Source organism: Caretta caretta, chromosome 14 (assembly GCF_965140235.1).
Source record: "Caretta caretta isolate rCarCar2 chromosome 14, rCarCar1.hap1, whole genome shotgun sequence".
Lineage (NCBI taxonomy): Eukaryota > Metazoa > Chordata > Testudines > Cheloniidae > Caretta > Caretta caretta.
The window spans coordinates 43487573-43511587 of NC_134219.1; the positions used below are offsets into that span (position 1 = coordinate 43487573).

Consider the following 24015-nt stretch of genomic DNA (forward strand, 5'->3'; position numbering starts at 1 on the left):
TAACCACTCTCCAAGTTTAAATCCAAGTTTAACCAGAACGTCTGGGGGGGGGGGTAGGAAAAAACAAGGGGAAATAGCTACCTTGCATAATGACTTAGCCACTCCCAGTCTTTATTTAAGCCTAAATTAATAGTATCCAATTTGCAAATGAATTCCAATTCAGCAGTTTCTCGCTGGAGTCTGGATTTGAAGTTTTTTTGTTTTAAGATAGCGACCTTCATGTCTGTGATTGCGTGACCAGAGAGATTGAAGTGTTCTCCGACTGGTTTATGAATGTTATAATTCTTGACATCTGATTTGTGTCCATTTATTCTTTTACATAGAGACTGTCCAGTTTGACCAATGTACATGGCAGAGGGGCATTGCTGGCACATGATGGCATATATCACATTGGTGGATGTGCAGGTGAACGAGCCTCTGATAGTGTGGCTGATGTGATTAGGCCCTGTGATGGTGTCCCCTGAATAGATATGTGGGCACAGTTGGCAACGGGCTTTGTTGCAAGGATAGGTTCCTGGGTTAGTGGTTCTGTTGTGTGGTATGTGGTTGTTGGTGAGTATTTGCTTCAGGTTGCGGGGCTGTCTGTAGGCAAGGACTGGCCTGTCTCCCAAGATTTGTGAGAGTGTTGGGTCGTCCTTCAGGATAGGTTGTAGATCCTTAATAATGCGTGGGAGGGGTTTTAGTTGGGGGCTGAAGGTGATGGCTAGTGGCGTTCTGTTATTTTCTTTGTTAGGCCTGTCCTGTAGGAGGTGACTTCTGGGAACTCTTCTGGCTCTATCAATCTGTTTCTTCACTTCCGCAGGTGGGTATTGTAGTTGTAAAAAAGCTTGATAGAGATCTTGTAGGTGTCCCTCTCACATTCCCTTTCCTTCTCCCTGTTCCTTCATTGTCTCTTTTTCTACTCAGCATTTTTCTAGCCCTCACTTGTGATACCTGTTTATTTTCCTCTCCCACTCTCCTCTCCTCTCTCCCACAGATCATCCCCCTTGGCTGCTCCATTCTTTCCCCTGATTTTATCCCTTCTCCTCCTGCTGCCCCAATGAGATCTAAGGACACAGATCTGTACAAAACGCTCCCTGCTGCTGCAGAGCTTCCAGCTTCTCCCAAAACCCTGATTGATTAATTCTGTACCACCCTCACCTCTGCCTGTCCCCAACCCGATTGTTCATTCTCCCTCCTGCCCAGCCCCCACATCTGCCTCTCAGGGCCCTCTGGCAGCTCCAAGGGGCTCTTCTTCCTCCCCCTCCCGTCCCTGAGGCTGCAGGGAGGGCAGGGAGGAGATTCTAGGGGTCATAGAGATGAGGAGCCAGAGGGTTGGGTAGCCAGAAGTCCTCTACGGTCATAAAGACTAGGGCATGCGAGGATAGAAAGGCTGATTTTGGGGCCCCCAGTGGGATATTCCACCCGCTGTCTCAGGGACATAAGCTGAGCCTTGATCCCCCCACCCCCAACCAGAACCAGGGTCGGATTCTCTCCCGAGGGATGGAGCCTGGTGGGAAAGTGAAGATCGGGGCCCCATCACCAGCATCACTAAATGTCACCTGCCACCGGTCACAGTCCAGACAAACCCGGATCCTGCTGGGGACCTGGCTCAGGGGCAGAGGGGCCTCAGGGGAGGTGAGAGCCCGGAACTGCCCCCCGCACTGCCCCACAGCCCAGATCCCCTGCTCAGGGCTAAGGCTGATCCATCCCTTCCTCCTCACAGACTCTCTGGCCACCCCCACAGCCCAGAGTTCCCCATCCCCCACCTCCACCTCCCAGCAATGTGTCTCCGCGGTGAATCCCTCACAGCCCAGCACACAGGCCCGAGAATCAAATCTCTCAGGGTTGTCGGGCAGATTCTGCCATGTGTCTCCCCATCTCACACTTTTCCCATCCTCAGGCAGGACGAGTTGGGACTGAGCCGTGTCTGGATCCAGCGTCACATTCACTAGGAAGAGAGAGAATCAGAGCGTTAGGGGCAGAGCTCAGCCCTGGGGGAGGCTGGGACCATTTCTCACACTCCCCAGCAGCCCTATTCTGGCTGGGACAGGCCTGGATCCCAGGGAGCTGCCTCTGACCTGGGCTCCTAAGACTGAGCAGGGATGTCACTGCACTTCCTCAGTCTTTTTCTCTTCAGCTGCCAGCTCCCTCTGCTGGGGCTGCTCCATTCCCAGCGGCAGAGACACAGCCAGGAAGGTGTCAGAAGTTTTTATTGAGGAGGGAACAGAGGAGGCAAGAACCAGCTTTAAACCCCAGAGGGAAGCTCCCTCCCCAATGCAGAGACGGGTCCGTGATGGAGTGAAAGGATCTTTCCCCTCCTGCGCCCACCTCTCCCCAGGGAGGGGACTAAAGACTCTGGCAGCCCCAGCAGATGGTACAACTCAGTGAACATTGGCAGAGCCTCCCCGCACCCCACCTTCAGTCTCACTGTGGCCCAGCTGCCCCTGTGCTGGACTTTGCTGTGGGGCCTCCCCACTGCACCCGGCCTGCTCTGAAATGTCACAGCTCGGACAGCAACAGGCCACACGGTACCAGGACTGAACCTGCCCAGAATGTCGCTGCTCAGCAGCAATCACAGCACAAAGGTCCAGTAGCCTGGGGGAGGGAGGGGTCAGCACCACTGAAGGGGGTTCATGGTGGAACGAGGCAGAAGCAATGCGTGTGGGGGGAGCAGGGGCAAACTAGGGTTTTGTGAGGCCCTGGGCCAGAGCAAGTGGGGGCTTCTCCCGACCTCTTCTCCCTGAAGTCCGCCATGCCCCCCTGCGCTTCTTCCAGGGAAATGGGGTCAGGGCACAGGGGCTTGCCACACTCCACCCACCTGGCGCTCCAGCCGGATAGCAGGGCAAGCCCCTGCACCCCCAACTTCCCTCCCCGGCTGAAGTGCCAGGTGGGTGGAGTGGGGAAAGCCCTTGAGCTCTGACCCTGCTCCTTGGCAGGACTGCTGGGCAGGCAGAACAGGTTGGGGCCCAGAGGCGTCCATTTTTCTGGGGCCGCCCAATTGGCTGGGGCCCCTGGGCAAAGGCCCTGTTAGCCCAGTGGCTAATCCGCCACTAGGAGGATGTGTGGAACAGGTGGCAGGTGGAAATAAGGAGAGGGTCATGCCAGTGATGTGGAGACTGAAGTGACGTCCTGTTTACCAGAGACAGGAGCATACCTGGGTCACGATGGATGGAGAGAAGAGAAAAGAGACAAGCTCACAGCTCTGATCACAGGAGCTTCCTACATCTTTATAATGGATCCAAGGGAACCCTTCTCTGTGATCAAGGCTTGAGGCTGGAGCAAGGGTCTCACACAGACACAGTCCCTGCTCACCCCGTCAGTGTGGGGTCACTGCAGAGCTCCTGGCTTTCTTCAATGGGAAAAAGATGAAGGAAGAAACAGGGAGACACTGGAGATCAGCCATCAGCACAGGAAGATTAAACAAACTCCCCCTGGAGAAGTGGCTGTGGACTGGATCTGTACAATGAGTAGGAGCTGCGGTCACAGATCTCTGCAGGGTGCAGCGCACATGCTGGCAGTGGAGGGGAAGGAAGAGTAGATGCGATATGATGTCGATTCAGTATGGTGTGGTAGGACATAGGCACAAACCCTGCCTCATGATGCGCAGTGAAATGCAGGGTGCTGGGGAGGTCTGCCCTGAACGATCACATCAACCCCCACATTCGAGGAAAAAAGGGGCACATTGCCTCATGGGAACAGATATTTGGACATTGATAAAATATGATCTTAAATTACCTTCTTCTGTAGGTGCCACAGATCTTCTCCACCCTAAAACCAGCCACATAATTAGAGATGAGAGCGGATCTGAACACGTATTGCATGATTCAATATTGTACAAACTAATGACTGATGGAAAAAGAAAGTTCTTCCAGACATATACTAAAATGTAAAGCATCAGAACCTCCATTAGGTCGCATGAGTGTCTCTCTCCCAGGGTGGATCTTCACTGCAGAGTTAGCCCAGGATCTTACTTGTCTGCTTCCCCAAACTGTTACTTGTGCAAGCCCAAAAACTCTGACTCAAGTTTGGTGGTGTTTTACACCCAGGCTAGCTGGCAAGACTTTGGGTACAGGCTATTGCCCAGGGTCCACTTTAATTCAGGTTGGTTACGTCCCACACTTTGCAGTGTGGAGGGAGGTTAATCATCTCAGGGGCTGACAGTTCACCAGAGCCTTCTGACAATTCCTCCTGGGCCATATTTTTTTGGCCACTACCCACTTTACTACTGTATTGCTTACCAATTTGTCAAATTAGCTTTTGGTGTGAAATTCATCCAGTTTAGTCTTTCCCCATATTTTATAAAGTTACATGAAAAAGCAACCACCCACATCCCCCAAAGGATTGACAGTAAAAAAGCAAACAAACAAAAAAGGGTTTCCAATGGCAACAACTTTAAAAATTAAATTTAAAAGCAAACATCTCCACCATAATTAAACAAACTGCCACACAAAGATCAAATTTTGTTACAAAAACTTTCTTGTCAGAGCAAGGACAATGATACTTACTTATTTCTTTATCTCGTATGGCTAAAAATTAAACAGAAATAAATACATATTTTTGTTCGGCATTTCCCTTTTCTTATTTTTTAGCTTTCTTTATCACCAATATGACAGTGAAGGCTGAAAGACATCAAACTCATCCTCAAAATGTCAGACTAGAGGGCCCAGTGGTCCCTTCTGGTCTTAAACTCTGTGACTCTATGTGACTCTATTATCAGTTTTTCAAACTAGCTTTTGGTGTGAAATCTCTCCAATTTACCATTACCCCATATTTTACAGAATTACAGTAACCCTTCCCAGAATAATAATAAAAAGAAAGGAGAGAAACCAAAAGATGTCATATTGCAACAAAAGCGTAAACGTTAAATTTAAAATTGAACAACTCTACAACAATGAAACAAGCTCCCACATGAGGATCCAATTTGATACCAAAAATAAATAAATGCTTGTCTGAGGAAGGACAATGACACTTACCAATTTCTATATCTCGTTTGTCTAAAAATTAAACAGAAATACACATATTGTTTGTTAGAAGTGTCCCTTTACTTATATTTTATTTCTCTTTATCATCAATACTAATGTTAAGGCTGAGAGATTGTTTCTATTCAACCTCCTCTTCAGGACAGTAAGGTGAGAGGATCCAGTGGCCCTTTCTGGTTTTAAACTCTGTGACTCTATAATTAATTCCTTCTCAGTTTTTCACTGGTGTGAAATTTATCCACTTTAGTCTTTCCCCAGATAGTATAGAGTTACATTACAAAACAACCCACCATCCTCCCCCAAAAGAAGAAGAAGAAGAAGAAAATAATAATAATTAATAATAAATCATTCATAATAAAGCAACAAGCAAACAAACAAAAGGTTTCATATTGCAAGAACTTTAAAAGTTACATTTAAAAACGTTCTTGTCAGAGCAAGGACAATGATACTTACTTATTTCTTTATCTCGTAGGTCTAAAAATTAAACAGAAATAAATACATATTTTTGTTCAGCATTTCCCTTTTCTTATTTTTCAGTTTTCTTTATCACCAATATGACTGTGAAGGCTGAAAGACATCAAACTCATCCTCAAAATGTCAGACTAGAGGACCCAGTGGTCCCTTCTGGTCTTAAACTCTGTTACTCTATGACTCTACTGATCATCAATTTCTCATATTAACTTTTTGCAAGAAATTTATCCAGTTTAGTCTTTCCCTACATTTTGTTAAGTTACAATACCCCCCACAAAAGAATAATAATAAAAAGCAAGTAAGCAAACAAAAAAAAGTTTAATATTGCAACAAAATTGTAAAAGTTAAATTTAAAAGCACACAACCCCACCACAATTAAACCAGCTCCCACATGAGGATCCAATTTGGTATTAAAATTTTCTTGTCAGAGAAAGGATAATGACACTTACCAATTTCTGTATCTCTTTTACCTGAAAATCAAACCGACAGACACATATTGTTTGTTAGGACTTCCCCTTTTCTTATGTTTTATTTCGCTTTCTCATCAATATGAAAATTAAGGCTGAGATATATTTTTTTCTATTCAATCTCCGCTGGAGGAGGTCAGATTAGAGGATCCAGTCATTTCTTCTGTTCTTAAACTGTGTGACTCTATGATTCTATGGCTTATCAATTTTTCATATTAGCTTTTGCTGTGAAATTCATTCAGTTTAGTCTTTCCCCACATTGATTAAAGTTACATTACAAAACAAACCCCTGTCTGCCCCCAAAATAATTCTAGTAATAATAAAAAGCAAGCAAACAAACATAAAAGATTTCATATTGCAACAATTTTGAAAGTTCCATTTGAAAACAAACTTCCACATGAGGACCCAAACTGGTACAAAAAGTTTCTTGTCAGAGGAAGGAGAATGACACTTACTTATTTCTTTATCTCGTAGGTCTAAAAATTAAAGAGAAATAATATATACATTTGTTAGGCGTTTCCCTTTTCTTAGGTTTTATTTCTCTTCTTCAGGACGTCAGACAAGAGAGGGACAAGTGGTTCCTTCTGGTCTTAAACTCTGTGACTCTATTGTTTATCAGTTTTTCAAATTAAATTTTGGTGTGAAATCTCTCCAATTTAGTGCCTCCTTCCCACATTTTATCACGTTACTGTAACCTCCCTCAACCAAAAGATAATAATAAATAAAAAAACAAACACGCAGACAAACAAAAACAGGTTACATGTTGCAACTGAATTGTAAATGTTCAATTGAAAATCAAACAACTCCACAACAATTAAACAAACTCCCACATGAGGATCCAATTTCATACAAAAAATTTCTTGTCAGAGGAAGGATAATGACACTTACCAATTTCTATATTTCGTTTGCCTAAAAATGAAGCAGAAATACACAAATTGTTTGTTAGGTGTTTCCCTTTTCTTATGTTTTATTTCTCATTATCATCAATGTGATAAATAAGGCTTAGAAATTTTTTCTATTCCGCTGCCTCTTAAGGAGGTCAGACTAGATGATCTGGTCGTCCCTTCTGCTCATAAACTCTGTGATTCTGTTAGAATCATAGAATCCTAGGACTGGAAGTCTAATCCCCTGCACTCGTGGCAGGACTAAATATTATCTAGACCATCCCTGACAGGTGTTTGTCTAACCTGCTCTTAAAAGTCTCCAAACATGGAGATTCCACATCCTCCTTTATTCCATTTATTACTTACTCTGCCAGTTAGGAAGTTTTTCCTAATGTCTAACCCAAACCTTCCTCATGGCAATTTAAGCCCCTGCTTCTTGTCCTATCCTCAGAGGTTAATGACAACAATTTACTTCCCTCCTCCTTGTAACAACCTTTGATGTACTTGAAAACTGTTATCCCGTCCCCCCTCAGCCTTCTCTTCTCCAAACTAAACAAACCCAATTACTCTATTGCTTACCAGTTAATCAAATTAGCTTTTTGCGTGAAACTTATCCAGGTTAGTCATTTCCCCCATTTTATAAATTCATATTACCTCCCCCCATGAGAATAATCATAAAAAACAAGTAAGCAACCAAAAAAAAACCAGGTTTAATAATGCAAAAATAAATAAAAAGGGTAAATGTAAAAGCAAACAACTCCACAACAATTAAACAATCTGCCTATGATGGAGTACAGCAGTTTAGAACCATGCCCTTGGGACGACATGGGGCCCCTGCCACTTTCCAGCAGCCAATGGACAGAGTGCTGCGGCTGCAGGGATCCGACACGGCCACCTACACGGACGATATCATCATCTGCAGGGAGAGCTGGGCGGAGCGTATGGAGCATTATCCCTGAGGTATCTGGGGCTCTCAAAGAGGCGGGTTTGACGGCTAACCCAACCAAGTGTCAGCTGGCCACCCAAGAAGTCACTTACCTAGGGTAGGATGTCAGGGGAGTGGGGGGCGGGGTGGGGGAGGGGGAGATACGACCTTTGGTACAAAATTCTTAGTGGGCTGCCCCCTCCCTTTCACAAAGTAGCAAGTCCGGTGGTTTATGGGATTAGCAAGATACTATTGACAGTTCATCCCAAACTTTGCTACCATGGCTGCCCAGTTGACAGACCAGGTTAAGGACACTGCACCCATGTCAGGCATTGGGAGAAGAAGAACACCCTGTTCTCTATCCCAGCAGGAAGCTATTTCCACAGGAGGTAGCCTAATCAGTCATCAAGAAGGAGGCCCTGGAGGTGAAATGAGCCATTGATGCCCTTACTTGTAGGGTTAGTCCTTCCACCTAGTAACTGACTGTGCACCAATCCACTGGCTGCACTCAATGACAGGCCATAATCCAGGCATTATTCAGTGGCTTCACTCAATGCAGCCATACAGCTTTCGGGTGGTAAAAGCGTGGACTTCTTTTTCACAGGATGGTGGGGACATGAACTGGCCCCAGGACACCCCAGCCCAGGGTCTGAGAGGGAGGGTGGGCGAGGGAGTATACAAACCCCACATTGCGTCTCACGTGATGAAAGGACAGTACTGGGCCCAGGTAGCCCCGCACATCCAGCCCTGCAGAGCATGCTTCAATTGGAGAGAGGGCTGGAAAGGGAGCAACCCAGCTCAGACGGGAGAGGCTGGGGAGGAGGACAGACCTGCCCTGAAGGCTCCTGACAAAGGACTGACCGTATACTTAGCCCCATCAGGGCTGATGGTTTCATTGCCTTTTCTTTTTCTTTTCACCTGATTTTGGATTGGAACCGGGGGAGACCAGCAGTTGGTTGGAAGTGACCCAGGGAGGGCAACTCGGAAGACAACTTTGGGGACCAGACATTGTTGACCCTCCTAAGGCCCTGGCTCAGAGCCCAGAAGAGTGGGTGGGCCCAGGCTCCCTTTCCACTGCCCACCTCCCTGCCCTCCTGATTCAAAGAGGGCCAGGACTGCAAGATCTGCCCACTGGGAGGGGGCACTAAGTGTGCTAACCACTAGGTCACATAACCCACCGATGACCCTATCACGCTCCTATAGGGGGATCCAATTGTGTACAAAAAATTTCTTCTCAGAAGGAAGAAAATGACACTTACCAATTTCTAGATCTCGTTTCACTAAAACATAAACAGAAATATGTATACATTTTTTTATGAGCTTTTCTTGCCTTATGTGTTATTTCTCATTATCATCAATACAAAGTTAAGGCTGGGTAATTATTTTTACTCAACTTCCTTGTTTCTATTGCTTCCCCATCAAAAGGGAAAGTTTATCTAATTTAGACTTACCCCAAATTTTATTAAACTTGTTTAACACACCCTGTCCTGGGGCACAGCCCCATCCCAGTCAGGAAAAGACGAAAACTCCTCTGGGCTCAAGTGGCCTCATTCCTGCAGGGCCTGCTCCACTTGGAGGAAATGATCTCAAAAGAGAGAGGTTGTTACAGGAAGGGGGCCGCAACCAGCAAAAAGGCTGCTGGAACTCAGAGGAGCTGATTTCTGCAACAGAACCACTGTGAGGAAGAGAACGTGTGACCCTCTGCCACTCACAAGGGCCCTTCAGACCAGGTACAAGCAGGGATGAGTGCAGAAATTTAAATTTGACCCCTTTTGGAGGGGCACATTCTGTACCCATCCCTGGAGCTCGCTCCCCTCACTGTTCTGGCCAGGGAAGGACTTTGCTCTTTCCCCTATGCCCACCTTGGCAGAGCACTCTTCCCTCCCACACAGGAGCTTGCTCTTTCCCCCACACCAGCAGGAGTTCGCTTTACCTTGCCTCCGCCCTGGCCCTGGCAGCAGGTCACTCTTCCCTGCCTCTGCAGCCCTGGGGTTCTAGAAGCTCTGTGCCCTCGATGATTATTTGGGGCCCTGTGCCTCTGCTTGACCCCCCTCCCCCCCATGCATGACCCTGGGTACAAGCTGACTGCAGCAGGAGCGGTTGAAGATAAATACTGTCATGGGGTTCAGCTGTTCTTAAACTTCTGTCATGAATTCACTTGATGAATTCACTTGATCGATGCTACACTCCCTGGTGACTGGACTGGAAGAAATGTGTTTCTTTACTGATTTACCACAAGGGCATTTCTACAGGGCCTCTCACTGTAATGTCCGGGTGCACTACACTTTATTAGCAGAAAAGAGATTTGAAGGACAAATATGAGAGGCTAGGCTTTGCAGAACCTTCTCTCAAGTGGGACCAGAGACAGACAGTGGTAATCTCCTGAGAACTAGCAGCAGAGGGAGATGAAGGACCAAGCAGAACACAGATGTATCTGCTATGATCCGATTCTCTGACTCAGTTCTATTGCCCAAGACTCTCCTCTCTCCTATTCTACTCCCCACCCCCTACACACACAGTCCTCTTCCGCTCTCCCCCCCACAGCCCTCCCCACCACCCTCTATCAATAAATTCACATGCATTCTTCTTCTTTATACAGGACAAGGTCAGCAGATCACACCTTCTTTTAATATTAAATTCCTAAATTGCTCTAATTTATTTCTTAGAACAAAATCTTTATTTACAGTATATTTCTTCCTCTGATATTTACCTTTCATTTTAAAGAGATAAACAGTGAGGCCAATGAAAGCAAACAAAACCACCAGGATCACACTCAAAGTCGCCATCAAGGGATTCACCCTGGGGAAAAAGAGATCTGAAAAACAAAACACCAGAACTTGTCTTAATTTGGCTGATTACAGTCAGATGTTTTTATTTCATACAAATACATAAATGGTGCCCAGCAGGATTTGTGCAAGACAAGAGTGAAAGAATGGCCATGTGTACACTACACAAAAATGTGTAGATCGCTGGGTTTGCTCTGGCCCCTGCCTAAGGGCCAGAGCATACACACTCCAGGGAGGCCCTGTTCCTGCCTAAGGGCCGGAACCCCTGGACTATTTGGGGTTCAGCCCCATTACACCGGTTGGGATGCTAACATCAGTTTGCTAATTTCCCCTGAGACTAGGCAGCAATCCCAGTGGTATAGTGAGGCGGTGTGGCTTCCCTCCAATCCAGAGTGGGAGGGACGACCACCGCACCACTACACGAGGGTAAAATGAGTCCATTTGTGGATCTTGACCAAAGTGATGTAAGAAGCACAAGTCCAACTGAATGTCATTAGAAACAACATCACATGACGTAGGTGACGTTTCCCACAACAAGCAATGAACAATGAGTTGGTGCAGCAACAAGATCACAAAGAAGCCACATGACAAAACTTACCACATTCAAAAAAATCACTGAGGTGAAGTTAAGGTTGCAGGATCATATTGTGTTAGTGGATTGAGTGAAAATTTCTTCTAAAAAATGCTGGAAGATTTTTGTGTGTGTGCATACATGCGTGCAGGCTAGTATCAGGAAAGTCAGACTTCACCTTAAATTTACATGAAATCCCAAACTTTGATTTTCTGAATACTCACAACTAAGGGAATCAAATTACCTAAACTGTGATCCCGTAAATATACCAGTCTCCTATTTTCTGTGTTTGTACGTGGATTCTGAAATATCCACCACAGATGTTTCCGTTCTTTTCTTCCTATGTTTTGTTTGGTTTCTGGTGGTGGTGAGTTCAGTGTGGGGTTTGGATGGTGACTGACCTGCTATATAAACGGCTGATTCCTTGTCTTGATTGAGAACGGTGTTCCTGATGCAACAGGACAAGTTTTGGTTTGAATGTTCTGTTACAATGAGAACAGTTTCTGTTTCAAACAGGTTGTTATCGCCACGGGATTTTGTTTCAGAGAGTGATGGTAAACGCTGCCCATTGAAATCTTTCCACAGCACCTCAGGCTCTGGGTACCAGCCAGCTGATCGACAAACCACCCGGATCCCTCCATCCTGGTGACCCTCCACAGAGATGAGAGGAGCAGAGCCCAGACCTAAGGGGAAAACACATAAAGGTGTCAATTCCATGAATTAATTTATAAAGCAGAAGGGATGAGGGACAGTTTGTGGATCCCTTACTCACACTAGAAAGCACTTGTTCACGGGGGTAGTCAGGAGAAGGGATAAATGAATACTGGATAAATGAAAGGATAAATGAATACTCAGTCTTGTCTAAGAGTGGTTAATATGTAGCTCCCCATCACCACCGTCACCACTATAGAGTCTCAGCAAATAAGGCTGCATTTGATTTTAACTACACCCCTACATAACAACCAACCCATAAGAAGGCCATAAAAGTCTGGCAGCCCCACCTTAGCCACACACCCTAGAAACAACTGCAGAGCAATTGGAAGGCTTTATGTGTCCAGAAGGCCTTTCCCTCTTAATTAAAGACCCCTTTGGGAGTCAATCAAGACTGGGCAAGAAAGTGCCTTGCCCATCCTGAAAAAGTGTTTAATAACACGTTGGGAAAGTTTTCAGCATATTTTCCCAAGTATGAAAGTGGCTGTTTGCTGAAAGTTAGATACACTGTGTTATTGCAAAATATTTCACAAGCAAGGAGTCACAGCTGGTGTAATAGAAAAGAACAAAGCCTGCAGACCACACACAGTTAAAACTGACACAAGTTACTGACCTGCTACCCGCAGTTCCAATACGGTTTCTTCATAAAAAGTACCATCTTGAACAAAGCAGTGGTATTGTCCTTCATCAGAGGGTCTGATATTGAGAATCCTCAAGGGAACATTTCCATCTGTGAGTCCGGCTTTCAAAAGCTCTGTCCTTCCCTCATACTCTGGCATCCGCCCTTCATACTGATCCTTCCCATCACGATACAGGTGCACAAAGGATACAAATTCAGGTCGGAACCATCTCACCTCCATGTTTGCAGCGCTCATCCGGGGGGACAGGTGACAGGGTAACACAGCTTCCTGACCCAGGATGGCAGCGACAGGGTCAGGGGGTCCAATCACTGTGAATGTTGCTGGAAAATGCACCGGGACAGCAATAACAACAACAACGAACTTGGTGAGGCAGAGAACTGGGAATGGACGTGCTCGGCGTATAGTTGAGACAAGCTATTGAAGTAGCCCCTTTTTCTAAGTGCTCTCAAATTGACACGCTTACTGACATTGGCATGAGATTTGCTGGTCCTCACCAGGAACAAGGGGAGGGTTGGTGGGCCACATCTGGTGTTCTTCCACCAAGGTGCTCCTGAGATCTAGGCCTATTGCTCTAGGCAATTGTTGTACTATTGTGGTTCAATACTTCATATGATCAAGAGACCAATTAACCAAACTTTGCCAAATGTATTGCCTAAGGACAAATCAGTACACTGTGACAAGGAGACATACATATCCTCCTTCTGGAAAGCAATCCTTACCTTGCAGTGTGCTCACCTTACACAGAAAGTGTGCTTCAAAAATACACCACCAAAACCACTTATATTTATACCAGGGGTGTTCGCAAGTGAAAAAGCACTTTATCCATCACCCCATCCAACCCCCCACTTCTTAATCTTGTTCTGTACGTTCCTTCTTGCTGTTTGGGAGAGAACATTCCAAACCAGGTGGGAGCAGACGTACATCCCAGCCACTGCTAGGACATGCCATTCATGTCTCTTGGCTTTGATAGGCTTCCAATGTTCTATTGTGAACACTAACTTAACTTTAGCAAAGTTTGGTGGGATATTTGATGTGGGTGAACAGAATTGTTAGAAGAGCATAATACATTCCGTTAATTTCCCAGCACCATATGTAAAGAGAGAATTACTGTGCATATAATACCTAATAATAAGGTGGTGTATACTACACCTAACATATATGTATTAGCTAACAGGCCCAATAAAAAAAGTCACATGACATAGAATATCAGGGTTGGAAGGGACCTCAGGAGGTCATCTAGTCCAACCCCCTGCTCAAAGGGGGACCGATCCCCAATTTTTGCCCCAGATCCCTAAATGGCCACCTCATGGATTAAACTCACAACCCTGGGTTTAGCAGCCCAATGCTCAAACCACTGAGCTCCCTCCCCCAAATAGACTCCTAGTGGAATCAAAACTAGCTCTGATATTCCACAGTGGAGAGAGGAGGCGGTGCAATTGTCATGTAGGGCCCTCACCAGGGGCCCACACCATCGGGTATTAATACCTGTCCCCAGCCTCTCTCAAATATTCTAGTTCTTATTACATTTTTGTGCACATGTGGGCTCTAACTATGGCTCCGATCTCTGGATATCTCAGATCCTCTAAGATAATTTATGTACTTTATGAATTATTCTTGTTATTGTTAAACTCTTCAACAGGTGTCCAGTCAAGGCTCTGGGCATCCTTGACAACCTTTTCAAGAGACTCGTGTGAAGAAACAGACCTGAGCCCTATCCCAGGAGCAAATAAAATAACCCCGCAGCAGCAACAGAATGAGAGCAAACAATGGATAATGAAGGTGCTGATCTTGCTGCGTGGTTACATTTACACACTGGGAGTAGTTACATTGACTTTGAGTGGAGCATGTTGTTCAGACACTTCAGGAGCCTAAATAAATTCTCTAAGAAACAGCAGCCACGGGGCGGATTCCTACCTGATCCCATCCTGTGAACAGAACAGGTAAGGAAGCAAATGATAAACCCAGGGAGAAGGGAGCTGGCTCGGGAGCTGTGGCAGGATGAGAGAACCTTCATCTGCACTGTAACTTGATTTAGACAATGGGAAGAAGGAGGAAAGAAAACTCATCTTAGTGAACATAACACTGAGACTAACAGGAAATCATTAAAGTCAAACATTAAAGAGGACACATGAAATAAGAAAGGAATAAATGCATTATTAAGTGAACTTTTTCATATTATGTAGTTAGAACAGCCATTTAAATAAATTGAATATGCGTTTCCTTTATGAGTCTGAATTTGTCCCATCCCTACAAAATCCACATTAAAAATTCAGATCGGTGTAGAAGTTGGTAGTAATTCCGTCAATGGAGAAAAAAGTTTTAAGGAATGAGAAACTGTGTGTTTGTCAGGTTTCAGAGAAGCAGCCGTGTTAATCTGTATTCGCAAAAAGAAAAGGAGGACTTGTGGCACCTTAGAGACTAACAAATTTATTTGAGCATACGCTTTCATGGGCTACAGCTCACTTCATCGGATGCATGTGTGTTTGTGTGTGAGACAGAAAGATTCTTTGTTTTTGTTTGTTTTTTACCCATTTCTTTTCTTTCAACATAACAGAGGCAAAATGATTCAGTCCCATAAACAGAATTATCAAGTATCCGAGGTAACAGAGAAAGAGGCTGCCCATAAAGTTGGATTTGCAAGCGTTTGTAACTTACTTTTCAAAACAGAAATCTACAATAAGTTAATTCATAGCCAGACTCCCTTTGAATGCATTGAGAGCAGGATCAGGTCCAGTTTTCCTGAATAAAATATAAAGAGGAAAGACAAAAAATTCTTACATCGAATAGCCACAATAGTCTGGTGTTAAATTCCAATGAAAGGGGAGGAAACAAAATAGCTCAGATAAAATTTGGAATATATAGTTCAAAAGCAAAGTTTATATTCAGAGTCAGATACATTTATCTGGGATTACTGCATCATTTTGCAGCTATTTATTCACTCAAAGACTAAATGTCTCGTAGGAGATATCTAAGAGCAGTGGAGAGAGTATTCAAGTGACAGAAGCTCACGTACCTGATGACTCCTGGAAATCAGCTTTGGGACAGTTTTGAGCTCTCCCTGGCATCTCCGGGTTTTCTACAATCCTCATCCATTCTCCTCTGGGTGGTTTACATTTTCAGTGATGATTTCAGGTTTCAGAGTAACAGCCCTGTTAGTCTGCATTCGCAAAAAGAAAAGGAGGACTTGTGGCACCTTAGAGACTAACCAATTTATTTGAGCATGAGCTTTCGTGAGCTACAGCTCACTTCATCGGATGCATACCGTGGAAACTGCAGAAGACATTATATACACAGAGACCATGAAACAATACCTCCTCCCACCCCACTCTCCTGCTGGTAATAGCTTATCTAAAGTGATCACTCTCCTTACAATGTGTATGAGAAAACCTGGATTTGTGCTGGAAATGGCCCAACTTGATTATCATACACATTGTAAGGAGAGTGATCACTTTAGATAAGCTATTACCAGCAGGAGAGTGGGGTGGGAGGAGGTATTGTTTCATGGTCTCTGTGTATATAATGTCTTCTGCAGTTTCCACAGTATGCATCCGATGAAGTGAGCTGTAGCTCACGAAAGCTCATGCTCAGATAAATTGGTTAGTCTCTAAGATGCCACAAGTCCTCCTTTTCTTTTTAGTGATGATTTCAGTGAGGCCAAATTAAGTGAGGAGAAATGACAGTGACAAGGAGCTGGATCCCAGGCTTTGCTTCCAAATGTCTGCCAAAACGGTGTCTCTTTTTTGTCAAGACACTGAAGCGAGATGTGTCTCTCTCGATGCCTCCACCGCGCTAGAAAGCGAAAGTAGGAAAGGGAGGGGCACGCGGGGGGGATTTCCGTCCCTTCACCCCCACATTGCCCTTTGGGGAGAAGGATCCTCTCCCGGAGAAGTCCACCCAGGGGTCCCGTCTTGACTCAGATCTACCCAAGGGCCCCAGTTTGGCGGAAGCCCCGTGAGAATTTCGCAGAGACTCGGCTCCCTGCTCCGCGAGACCCGCTACATGCGGGACCGGATTTCTGACGGCGCTGGGTTCATCAGGGGTTTCATCAGGGGCCCCCCGGTCGCTCCACTTCTGCTGCAGCCCAGCGGCCGCGGCGCCGGCTCCGCTCTCCAGCCCCTTCCCCTAGGACCGGCCCCGGGGCTTCTCCTCCGCCCCCCACCCCGCCCACTCGCTCCTGCTCTGCGCTGGCGGCTGAGGGCTCCTCTCATCGCCCCCCCCCCCCCCGCCCGTCACTGGCAAGCAGCCTGTGGGGGGCCGGGGAGGAGCGCTAGGACCAGGGAGAAAGTGGGCGGGGGGGGATCCTGTTTACCCCTCCCCAGCCCTGCTGCGCCTGCAGTTTACTCCTGGCACCTCCCTCGCTCCAGGGACCAACCCTAGCTCCTCCCCCCCGCTGTGCTTTTGCCCCCAGCCCCTGCCTTGCTCCAGTCAGCAGGGACTAATCCTCCCCCCGTGCCCCACTGTGCTGGTCTTGCCCCTGGCCCCTGCCTCGCTCCAGCTGCGGACCAATCCTCCCCCCCTTCCCCTCTGTGCTCTTGCCCCTGGCCACTGCCACACTCCAGCTGGGGACCAATCTTTCCCCCCCACATGCCCCCCTGTGCTCTTGCCCCTGGCCCCTGCCTCCCTCCAGCTGTGGACCAATCCTTCCACCCCCCACATGCCCCCCTGTGCTCTTGCCCCTGCCCCCTGCCTCCCTCCAGCTGTGGACCAATCCTTCCACCCCCCACATGCCCCCCTGTGCTCTTGCCCCTGCCTCCCTCCAGCTGGGGACCAATCCTTCCAACCCCACTGTGTCTCGCTGTCAGGGTAGATAACAATCAATGATTTTTTTAAAAAATTAAAAAATTGGATTTTTTCATTTAAATTGGACTTTTTTGAGAAAATGCTTTTTGAGAAAAAAACCTATCTAAAGATGAGATATTTTTGAGCTATAACCTATCATAGAATAGGGATGATACATTATATTTCTATAGTATGAGACAATATATTCATGTAATGTTTGAGAAAAGTTTGTAAATGAGTTCTAATAGTTGATGGATTAGGGACCCAATCTTATGGGGTTCCACAGGCTTCTCTATAGATTATTTAGGTTAATCTTTCCATCTACCCAATGGGACTCAGTGCTCAGTCTAGAAGACACCATCAGAGATGCTTAATTTTTCAGTTCTCAAACTGTGGCTTTGTGTCTCCAGAGGTAACATGCTTGTTAACAGCAAAAATGTTTTAAAATAAATAAATAATATGTAAAGGTGAGAAATAACTGACCTTACCTCTATTGTCCCTTTGCAAATTTGTGTACATGGAGTCAATCCCTTTGTACCTCTCTCTAAAAGTGCAAAGTTTCAAAAAGTTCAATGACTAGAAGACTGTTGGGGGCAGAATAGATCTGGACAAGGAGAAGAAGTCTGGAGATAAATGTGAGAAGTGAGGGACATATGCTTTTTTGTTAAAATATTATATGTTTGCTGTTGAAGAAAAAAATCCAGAATACTTAACGTTGTTTTCGTTAAATAAAACAATTTAAATGTCTGTCTGGTGGTGTTCTCCTCCTAATACAGCCTGGCAAGAAAATCCTCCAATTATTAATGATTAATCTGTTGAATTGGAGATCGTTCACCTCCCAATGACAATAAATATCTGCTTCAATTACCTTTGGTAAATGAAATAACCAATCATTCATTTTCTAATATAGCTGTAAAACTAATCCGAAAAGTTTTCAAAATAAATCACTGTTTAAAAATGTATAGTGTGTACCTTCTAAAAATGAAACCTACATTGATCTCTGAGTTGTGAAGAATATGTATTAAGGTTGTAACAAAAATCAAGAATGCACATGTATATAGAAAACCCTGATTAAATCAAGACTTCCTGACTAGTGATTTAAATCATGATTTAAATCAAATGCACCCTGCCTGCTGTGCTCTTCCCCTGGCCCCTTCATTCCCCAGGGGGCCCCACAAATATGTTTGGTGCCGGGCCCACAAAAAGCTAATCCGGCCCTGTTTAATACAATCATAATAACCATTATATTTTTCATCTGCTGCGCCAAATGAAAACTCCCCTTTTAATTACTTCTGTAATAAACAGCCCTTGTACGCTACACTGGAGTTTATGGTGAAGGGAGTGTCTTTATTGCTGTAAGGTCGAAGGTTAAAGCCAAACCTCTCTCTGTTCTCAGCTACAAATCAAACAGGGACCAAACTGCGTAAGTTGTTAGTTCTAAGTCCTGACTGGTCAGCAGACATAGTGCTCCCCTTGTGACAGGATCCCCCGCGTGCAAACTGGATCCGGGGTACCACTGTGGCCCCTTACGTCTCCAGCCTGGGCTGTCTCTCACAATGCTTTGAAGCAGTAAACCCCATTGGGAGCTGTCATCACTCAGCACAACAGTAGGTGGAACCCCACACCCAGCTGGATTGCCTGAATGCTCCCAGAGCCACTCACACATCACACAGAGAAAGACACCAGCCAATATCCCCCAGCTCCCCAGCCTTGCACCCCAGTGTAAGTTTATTGCCCAGTGTGGAGAGGACATGCACCAGCCAGAAATGGAAATCCAGCTGAGGTGAGAAAGGAGAGCTTGCCAGAGATGTGGCTTGTTACCGGGGCTGCTGTAAAGTTGGATACAATGTTGCACTATTTAATGCACTACACTGTGGAATTTGTATGTTCTTGCAGCTGGATGGTGTGAGCTGAAATTATTTTCCTTAAGGGGAAGGCTGTCATTGCTCCTTGTTTTGCTGGGGAATGCATGGCTGGAGATCTGTAGCCATCAGTCACTCGCCTTCATACTGCTGCTGTTTCATGTGGCTGGGCCCTGCAGCCAGAACTCTTCTGTGGCAGAGTGGATCTGAGATCAGGATCAAGAGGGAATCTGGGGAGTGGCCTTCTGGAGCCAGAACAGGAGCTGCAGCTGCGATGGGAAAGGCGTGCTGGGCAGAGGCATCCTGGGGAAGCAGCTGGTTACTTCCTGAGCAACCAGATACAATGTTGTTACAGATCCTGACTCCCATTGTGATGAGATACATTGTTACCCCTGTGTAAGGCAAACTGGTTACATGGTTGTAAACTTGCTTCTAACCAGCCTTGCTGCTTCATGGCATCCAGATGCTGTCAGCTCTGGTGCATGGGCTCAGGGGGAGGATCCCACTGCTGCTGGGTTTTTGTTGCTGGTGAACGTATTGCCTGAGAATTGCAGTCTTCAATCAGATACATGTGACATGCAGTTATTTTTGGCCAACAGAAGTGGCCTCCAGGGGCTGAGGTGGAAGTTGGAGAGATGAATCCCTCATCCCATGTCACTTGCAGCTGACTGTGCCAATGAGACAGTTCCCAGACTGTTTAGTGTAACAGCGGGATGGGAGAGTGGGAATACTCTCCAACAAGGACACACACACACAAAACAAGGGTTGGGGGAAAGTGAAACAAGCTAGAGGCCATGAGTACAAATCATCCCACTTCTACTGAGTGTGGTTTCAGAGTAACAGCCGTGTTAGTCTGTATTCGCAAAAAGAAAAGGAGTATTTGCGGCACCTTAGAGACTATTGGTTAAATAAATTGGTTAGTCTCTAAGGTGCCACAAGTCCTCCTTTTCTTTGAGTGTTGTTTGTGTTTGCAGGCACCTCCCAGCCCTTATACTGACCATGACCTCCTATTCACAGACCTAGAAGGCAACCTAGGATTGGACACCTTTGCAGCCCATTTTGCTAATAAGTGAACAGAAGTCGCACAAGGTCACTGAAGTCAAAATGGGGAACAGAATCAGGGTCTCCAAATGGAATCCCAGGTCTTAGCTACTCAGCCCCACGGCCTTGGCTGAAAGTGTCATAGAATCATAGAATCTTAGAATATCAGGGTTGGAAGGGACCCCAGAAGGTCATCTAGTCCAACCCCCTGCTCGAAGCAGGACCAATTACCAGTTAAATCATCCCAGCCAGGGCTTTGTCAAGCCTGACCTTAAAAACCTCTAAGGAAGGAGATTCTACCACCTCCCTAGGTAACGCATTCCAGTGTTTCACCACCCTCTTAGTGAAAAAGTTTTTCCTAATATCCAATCTAAACCTCCCGCACTGCAGCTTGAGACCATTACTCCTCGTTCTGTCATCTGCTACCATTGAGAACAGTCTAGAGCCATCCTCTTTGGAACCCCCTTTCAGGTAGTTGAAAGCAGCTATCAAATCCCCCCTCATTCTTCTCTTCTGCGGGCTAAACAATCCCAGCTCCCTCAGCCTCTCCTCATAACTCATGTGTTCCAGACCCCTAATCATTTTTGTTGCCCTTCGCTGGACTCTCTCCAATTTATCCACATCCTTCTTGAAGTGTGGGGCCCAAAACTGGACACAGTACTCCAGACGAGGCCTCACCAATGTCGAATAGAGGGGAACGATCACGTCCCTCGATCTGCTCGCTATGCCCCTACTTATACATCCCAAAATGCCATTGGCCTTCTTGGCAACAAGGGCACACTGCTGACTCATATCCAGCTTCTCGTCCACTGTCACCCCTAGGTCCTTTTCCGCAGAACTGCTGCCTAGCCATTCGGTCCCTAGTCTGTAGCTGTGCATTGGGTGCTTCCGTCCTAAGTGCAGGACCCTGCACTTATCCTTATTGAACCTCATCAGATTTCTTTTGGCCCAATCCTCCAATTTGTCTAGGTCCTTCTGTATCCTATCCCTCCCCTCCAGCGTATCTACCACTCCTCCCAGTTTAGTATCATCCGCAAATTTGCTGAGAGTGCAATCCACACCATCCTCCAGATCATTTATGAAGATATTGAACAAAACCGGCCCCAGGACCGACCCTTGGGGCACTCCACTTGATACCGGCTGCCAACTAGACATGGAGCCATTGATCACTACCCGTTGAGCCCGACAATCTAGCCAGCTTTCTACCCACCTTGTAGTGCATTCATCCAGCCCATACTTCCTTAACTTGCTGACAAGAATACTGTGGGAGACCGTGTCAAAAGCTTTGCTAAAGTCAAGAAACAATACATCCACTGCTTTCCCTTCATCCACAGAACCAGTAATCTCATCATAGAAGGCGATTAGATTAGTCAGGCATGACCTTCCCTTGGTGAATCCATGCTGGCTGTTCCTGATCACTTTCCTCTCATGCAAGTGCTTCAGGATTGATTCTTTGAGGACCTGCTCCATGATTTTTCCAGGGACTGAAGTGAGGCTGACTGGCCTGTAGTTCCCAGGATCCTCCTTCTTCCCTTTTTTAAAGATTGGCACTACATTAGCCTTTTTCCAGTCATCCGGGACTTCCCCGGTTCGCCACGAGTTTTCAAAGATAATGGCCAATGGCTCTGCAATCACAGCCGCCAGTTCCTTCAGCACTCTCGGATGCAACTCGTCCGGCCCCATGGACTTGTGCACGTCCAGCTTTTCTAAATAGTCCCTAACCACCTCTATCTCCACAGAGGGCTGGCCATCTCTTCCCCAGTTTGCGATGCCCAGCGCAGCAGTCTGGGAGCTGACCTTGTTAGTGAAAACAGAGGCAAAAAAAGCATTGAGTACATTAGCTTTTTCCACATCCTCTGTCACTAGTTTGCCTCCCTCATTCAGTAAGGGGCCCACACATTCCTTGGCTTTCTTCTTGTTGCCAACATACCTGAAGAAACCCTTCTTGTTACTCTTGACATCTCTGGCTAGCTGCAGCTCCAGGTGCGATTTGGCCCTCCTGATAACATTCCTACATGCCCGAGCAATATTTTTATACTCTTCCCTGGTCATATGTCCAACCTTCCACTTCTTGTGAGCTTCTTTTTTATGTTTAAGATCCGCTAAGATTTCACCATTAAGCCAAGCTGGTCGCCTGCCATATTTACTATTCTTTCGACTCATCGGGATGGTTTGTCCCTGTAACCTCAACAGGGATTCCTTGAAATACAGCCAGCTCTCCTGGACTCCTTTCCCCTTCAAGTTAGTCCCCCAGGGGATCCTGGCCATCCGTTCCCTGAGGGAGTCAAGTATCTGTTCATTGGTTCACCTGTTGCTAACGGTTACACCACACCAGAGCCAGCAACAGGAGACCAGAGCCCTGATCGCAAATGTTCTGCTGATGACTGGCAAACACTGGTCTAAGCCATTAGCACAGCCTGTGTCATGTTCCCTCCAGCAGCTGGCCCACACACAGCCCAACAATTATTCCCAGAGCTGAAGTGGTGTGGTGGGGATCTGAAGAGACATGATTTAAATCAGCGGTTTTCAAAGTCTAGGTCACAGCTCTGCAGGGTTCACCCCTGGCAGGGAAGGTGGCCGCTTCTTTATTTGTATCCCACAAGGTTTCATCTACATTTAATGGGTTATTTAGTTGCAAAGAAATATACAATGGAAATGTAATTACAGGGGTATATGCAATCTACATGTAAGATAACAACAAACAGCCTTTATTAGTTTTCATGAAGTTTCCACATCAGACATCTTCTCATCTTAACACAACCCTAAACTGAAGTGTGTGTTAATCTAATTACCAAGGCCTACAGAATGGAAAGGTAATGTAATAATAAACAACAAGATTTAGACAAGTAAAAACAATACACTTAACATCTCTGGTTTGATCTCTGTCTGCACCAGTGAATTGGCCTGAATACACATTGATACACTTAACCCTTCTTTGATATTCGGACACAAGGGAACTATTGCTCTGCTCTGAGCTGGTCTGTCAGAGTCACATAGGCAATGTATTTTGCACACTGTAATTGCCTTTGAATTACAAGTTCCCAACTGGCAAGAAGGAAGATCAGCATCATGTGGCCAGCAGAGCTCCCAAATTACTGGATTAGTGGAAAATTCACTATTTTCCCTGATTTCCATTGCTTTTGCTGTCGTGCTTCAAAAGGAGACAGCTATTCACAGACACACGTGTGACTCTTCTGCCAGCAAACATGCAGCAAAGTCAGCATTAGAAGCCTTGACTTCAAATGTCACCTCTCTTTTTTGTTCTTTATATTTCCATGCACATCACAACTCGTGTCACAAATACAACACGAGATCCCCTGCCCGAGATAGCAGAGAAGTATCAGACACTTTCTCCCCCTGATTACAAAGTATTTGAGAGGCTGCACAAGGTCACTTCAGGTGGAACTGGGAAAAGAACCCAGCTCTCCAATATGGAAAACCCAGGTGCTAGCCACTCATTCCTACTGCCTTTGGGTTGAATGCATAAAATAGATATGATCTGGTTAGCACCACTGCACAACAGAGCCAGGCACAGAACCTTGGAGCTCTGACCTCTAATCTGGCTCGTAAGCATTTGTGTACCTGATGGAACAGTGTGTCAAGTCCCCCAACAGGGATTGGCCTCAGAAATAATGGTGGGGGACCGGGGAGGCCATGTTACAAATCCTGCTGCTGTGGGAGTGGGGACTGAGGGGTTCCATGGGGTATTAAAAAAAGAAAACTAAAATATATAATTTAATTCACACGCTCGTTGAAAATGTTATAAGCAATTGATTGAGGGGCAATGTGCCCTGAAATCCTGGTATTCCAGATTGAAAACATCAGTCTCAAAATATGGGCTGGGATTTTCTCAGGAGCCAAGTCCCCATTGAATTCCTGCCCTGAAGCCCTGGGGATTGCCCTGGTTGGACAGACG

At 46.0% G+C, this 24015-nt stretch overlaps 2 protein-coding genes and 1 long non-coding RNA gene across 3 annotated transcripts in view; all 3 read right to left on the reverse strand.

Moving 5' to 3' along the window:
• Nucleotides 1-24015, reverse strand: part of LOC142069131 (butyrophilin subfamily 1 member A1-like) — a 204197-nt gene that overhangs the window by 93842 nt on the left and 86340 nt on the right. The gene's annotated exons all lie outside the window — the stretch shown is intronic.
• Nucleotides 88-13889, reverse strand: LOC142069195 (butyrophilin subfamily 2 member A1-like). The gene is made up of 11 exons (XM_075119705.1): nucleotides 13874-13889; nucleotides 12390-12737; nucleotides 11467-11748; nucleotides 10419-10523; nucleotides 6788-6853; nucleotides 6355-6375; nucleotides 5882-5902; nucleotides 4956-4976; nucleotides 4488-4508; nucleotides 3718-3750; nucleotides 88-1930 (listed from the first exon to the last, which is right to left on the reverse strand). The coding sequence occupies exons 1-11, from the start codon at nucleotides 13887-13889 to the stop codon at nucleotides 1413-1415; spliced, it is 1452 nt and encodes a 483-aa protein (XP_074975806.1). The 3' UTR covers nucleotides 88-1412.
• On the reverse strand, nucleotides 15075-16557 carry LOC142069132 (uncharacterized). The gene is made up of 3 exons (XR_012664969.1): nucleotides 16341-16557; nucleotides 15431-15574; nucleotides 15075-15156 (listed from the first exon to the last, which is right to left on the reverse strand). It is a non-coding gene; the product is annotated as an uncharacterized LOC142069132 (long non-coding RNA).

What these genes read in the sequence shown, in the direction of transcription:
- LOC142069195 (XM_075119705.1), bottom strand. An exon ending in CATACGAGATAAAGAAATAA is followed by an intron (nt 3,751 to 4,487) that starts GTAAGTATCATT and finishes GGCTGGTTTTAG; the next exon opens with GGTGGAGAAGATCTGTGGCA. An exon ending in TGTGGCACCTACAGAAGAAG is followed by an intron (nt 1,931 to 3,717) that starts GTAATTTAAGAT and finishes CTCTCTTCCTAG; the next exon opens with TGAATGTGACGCTGGATCCA.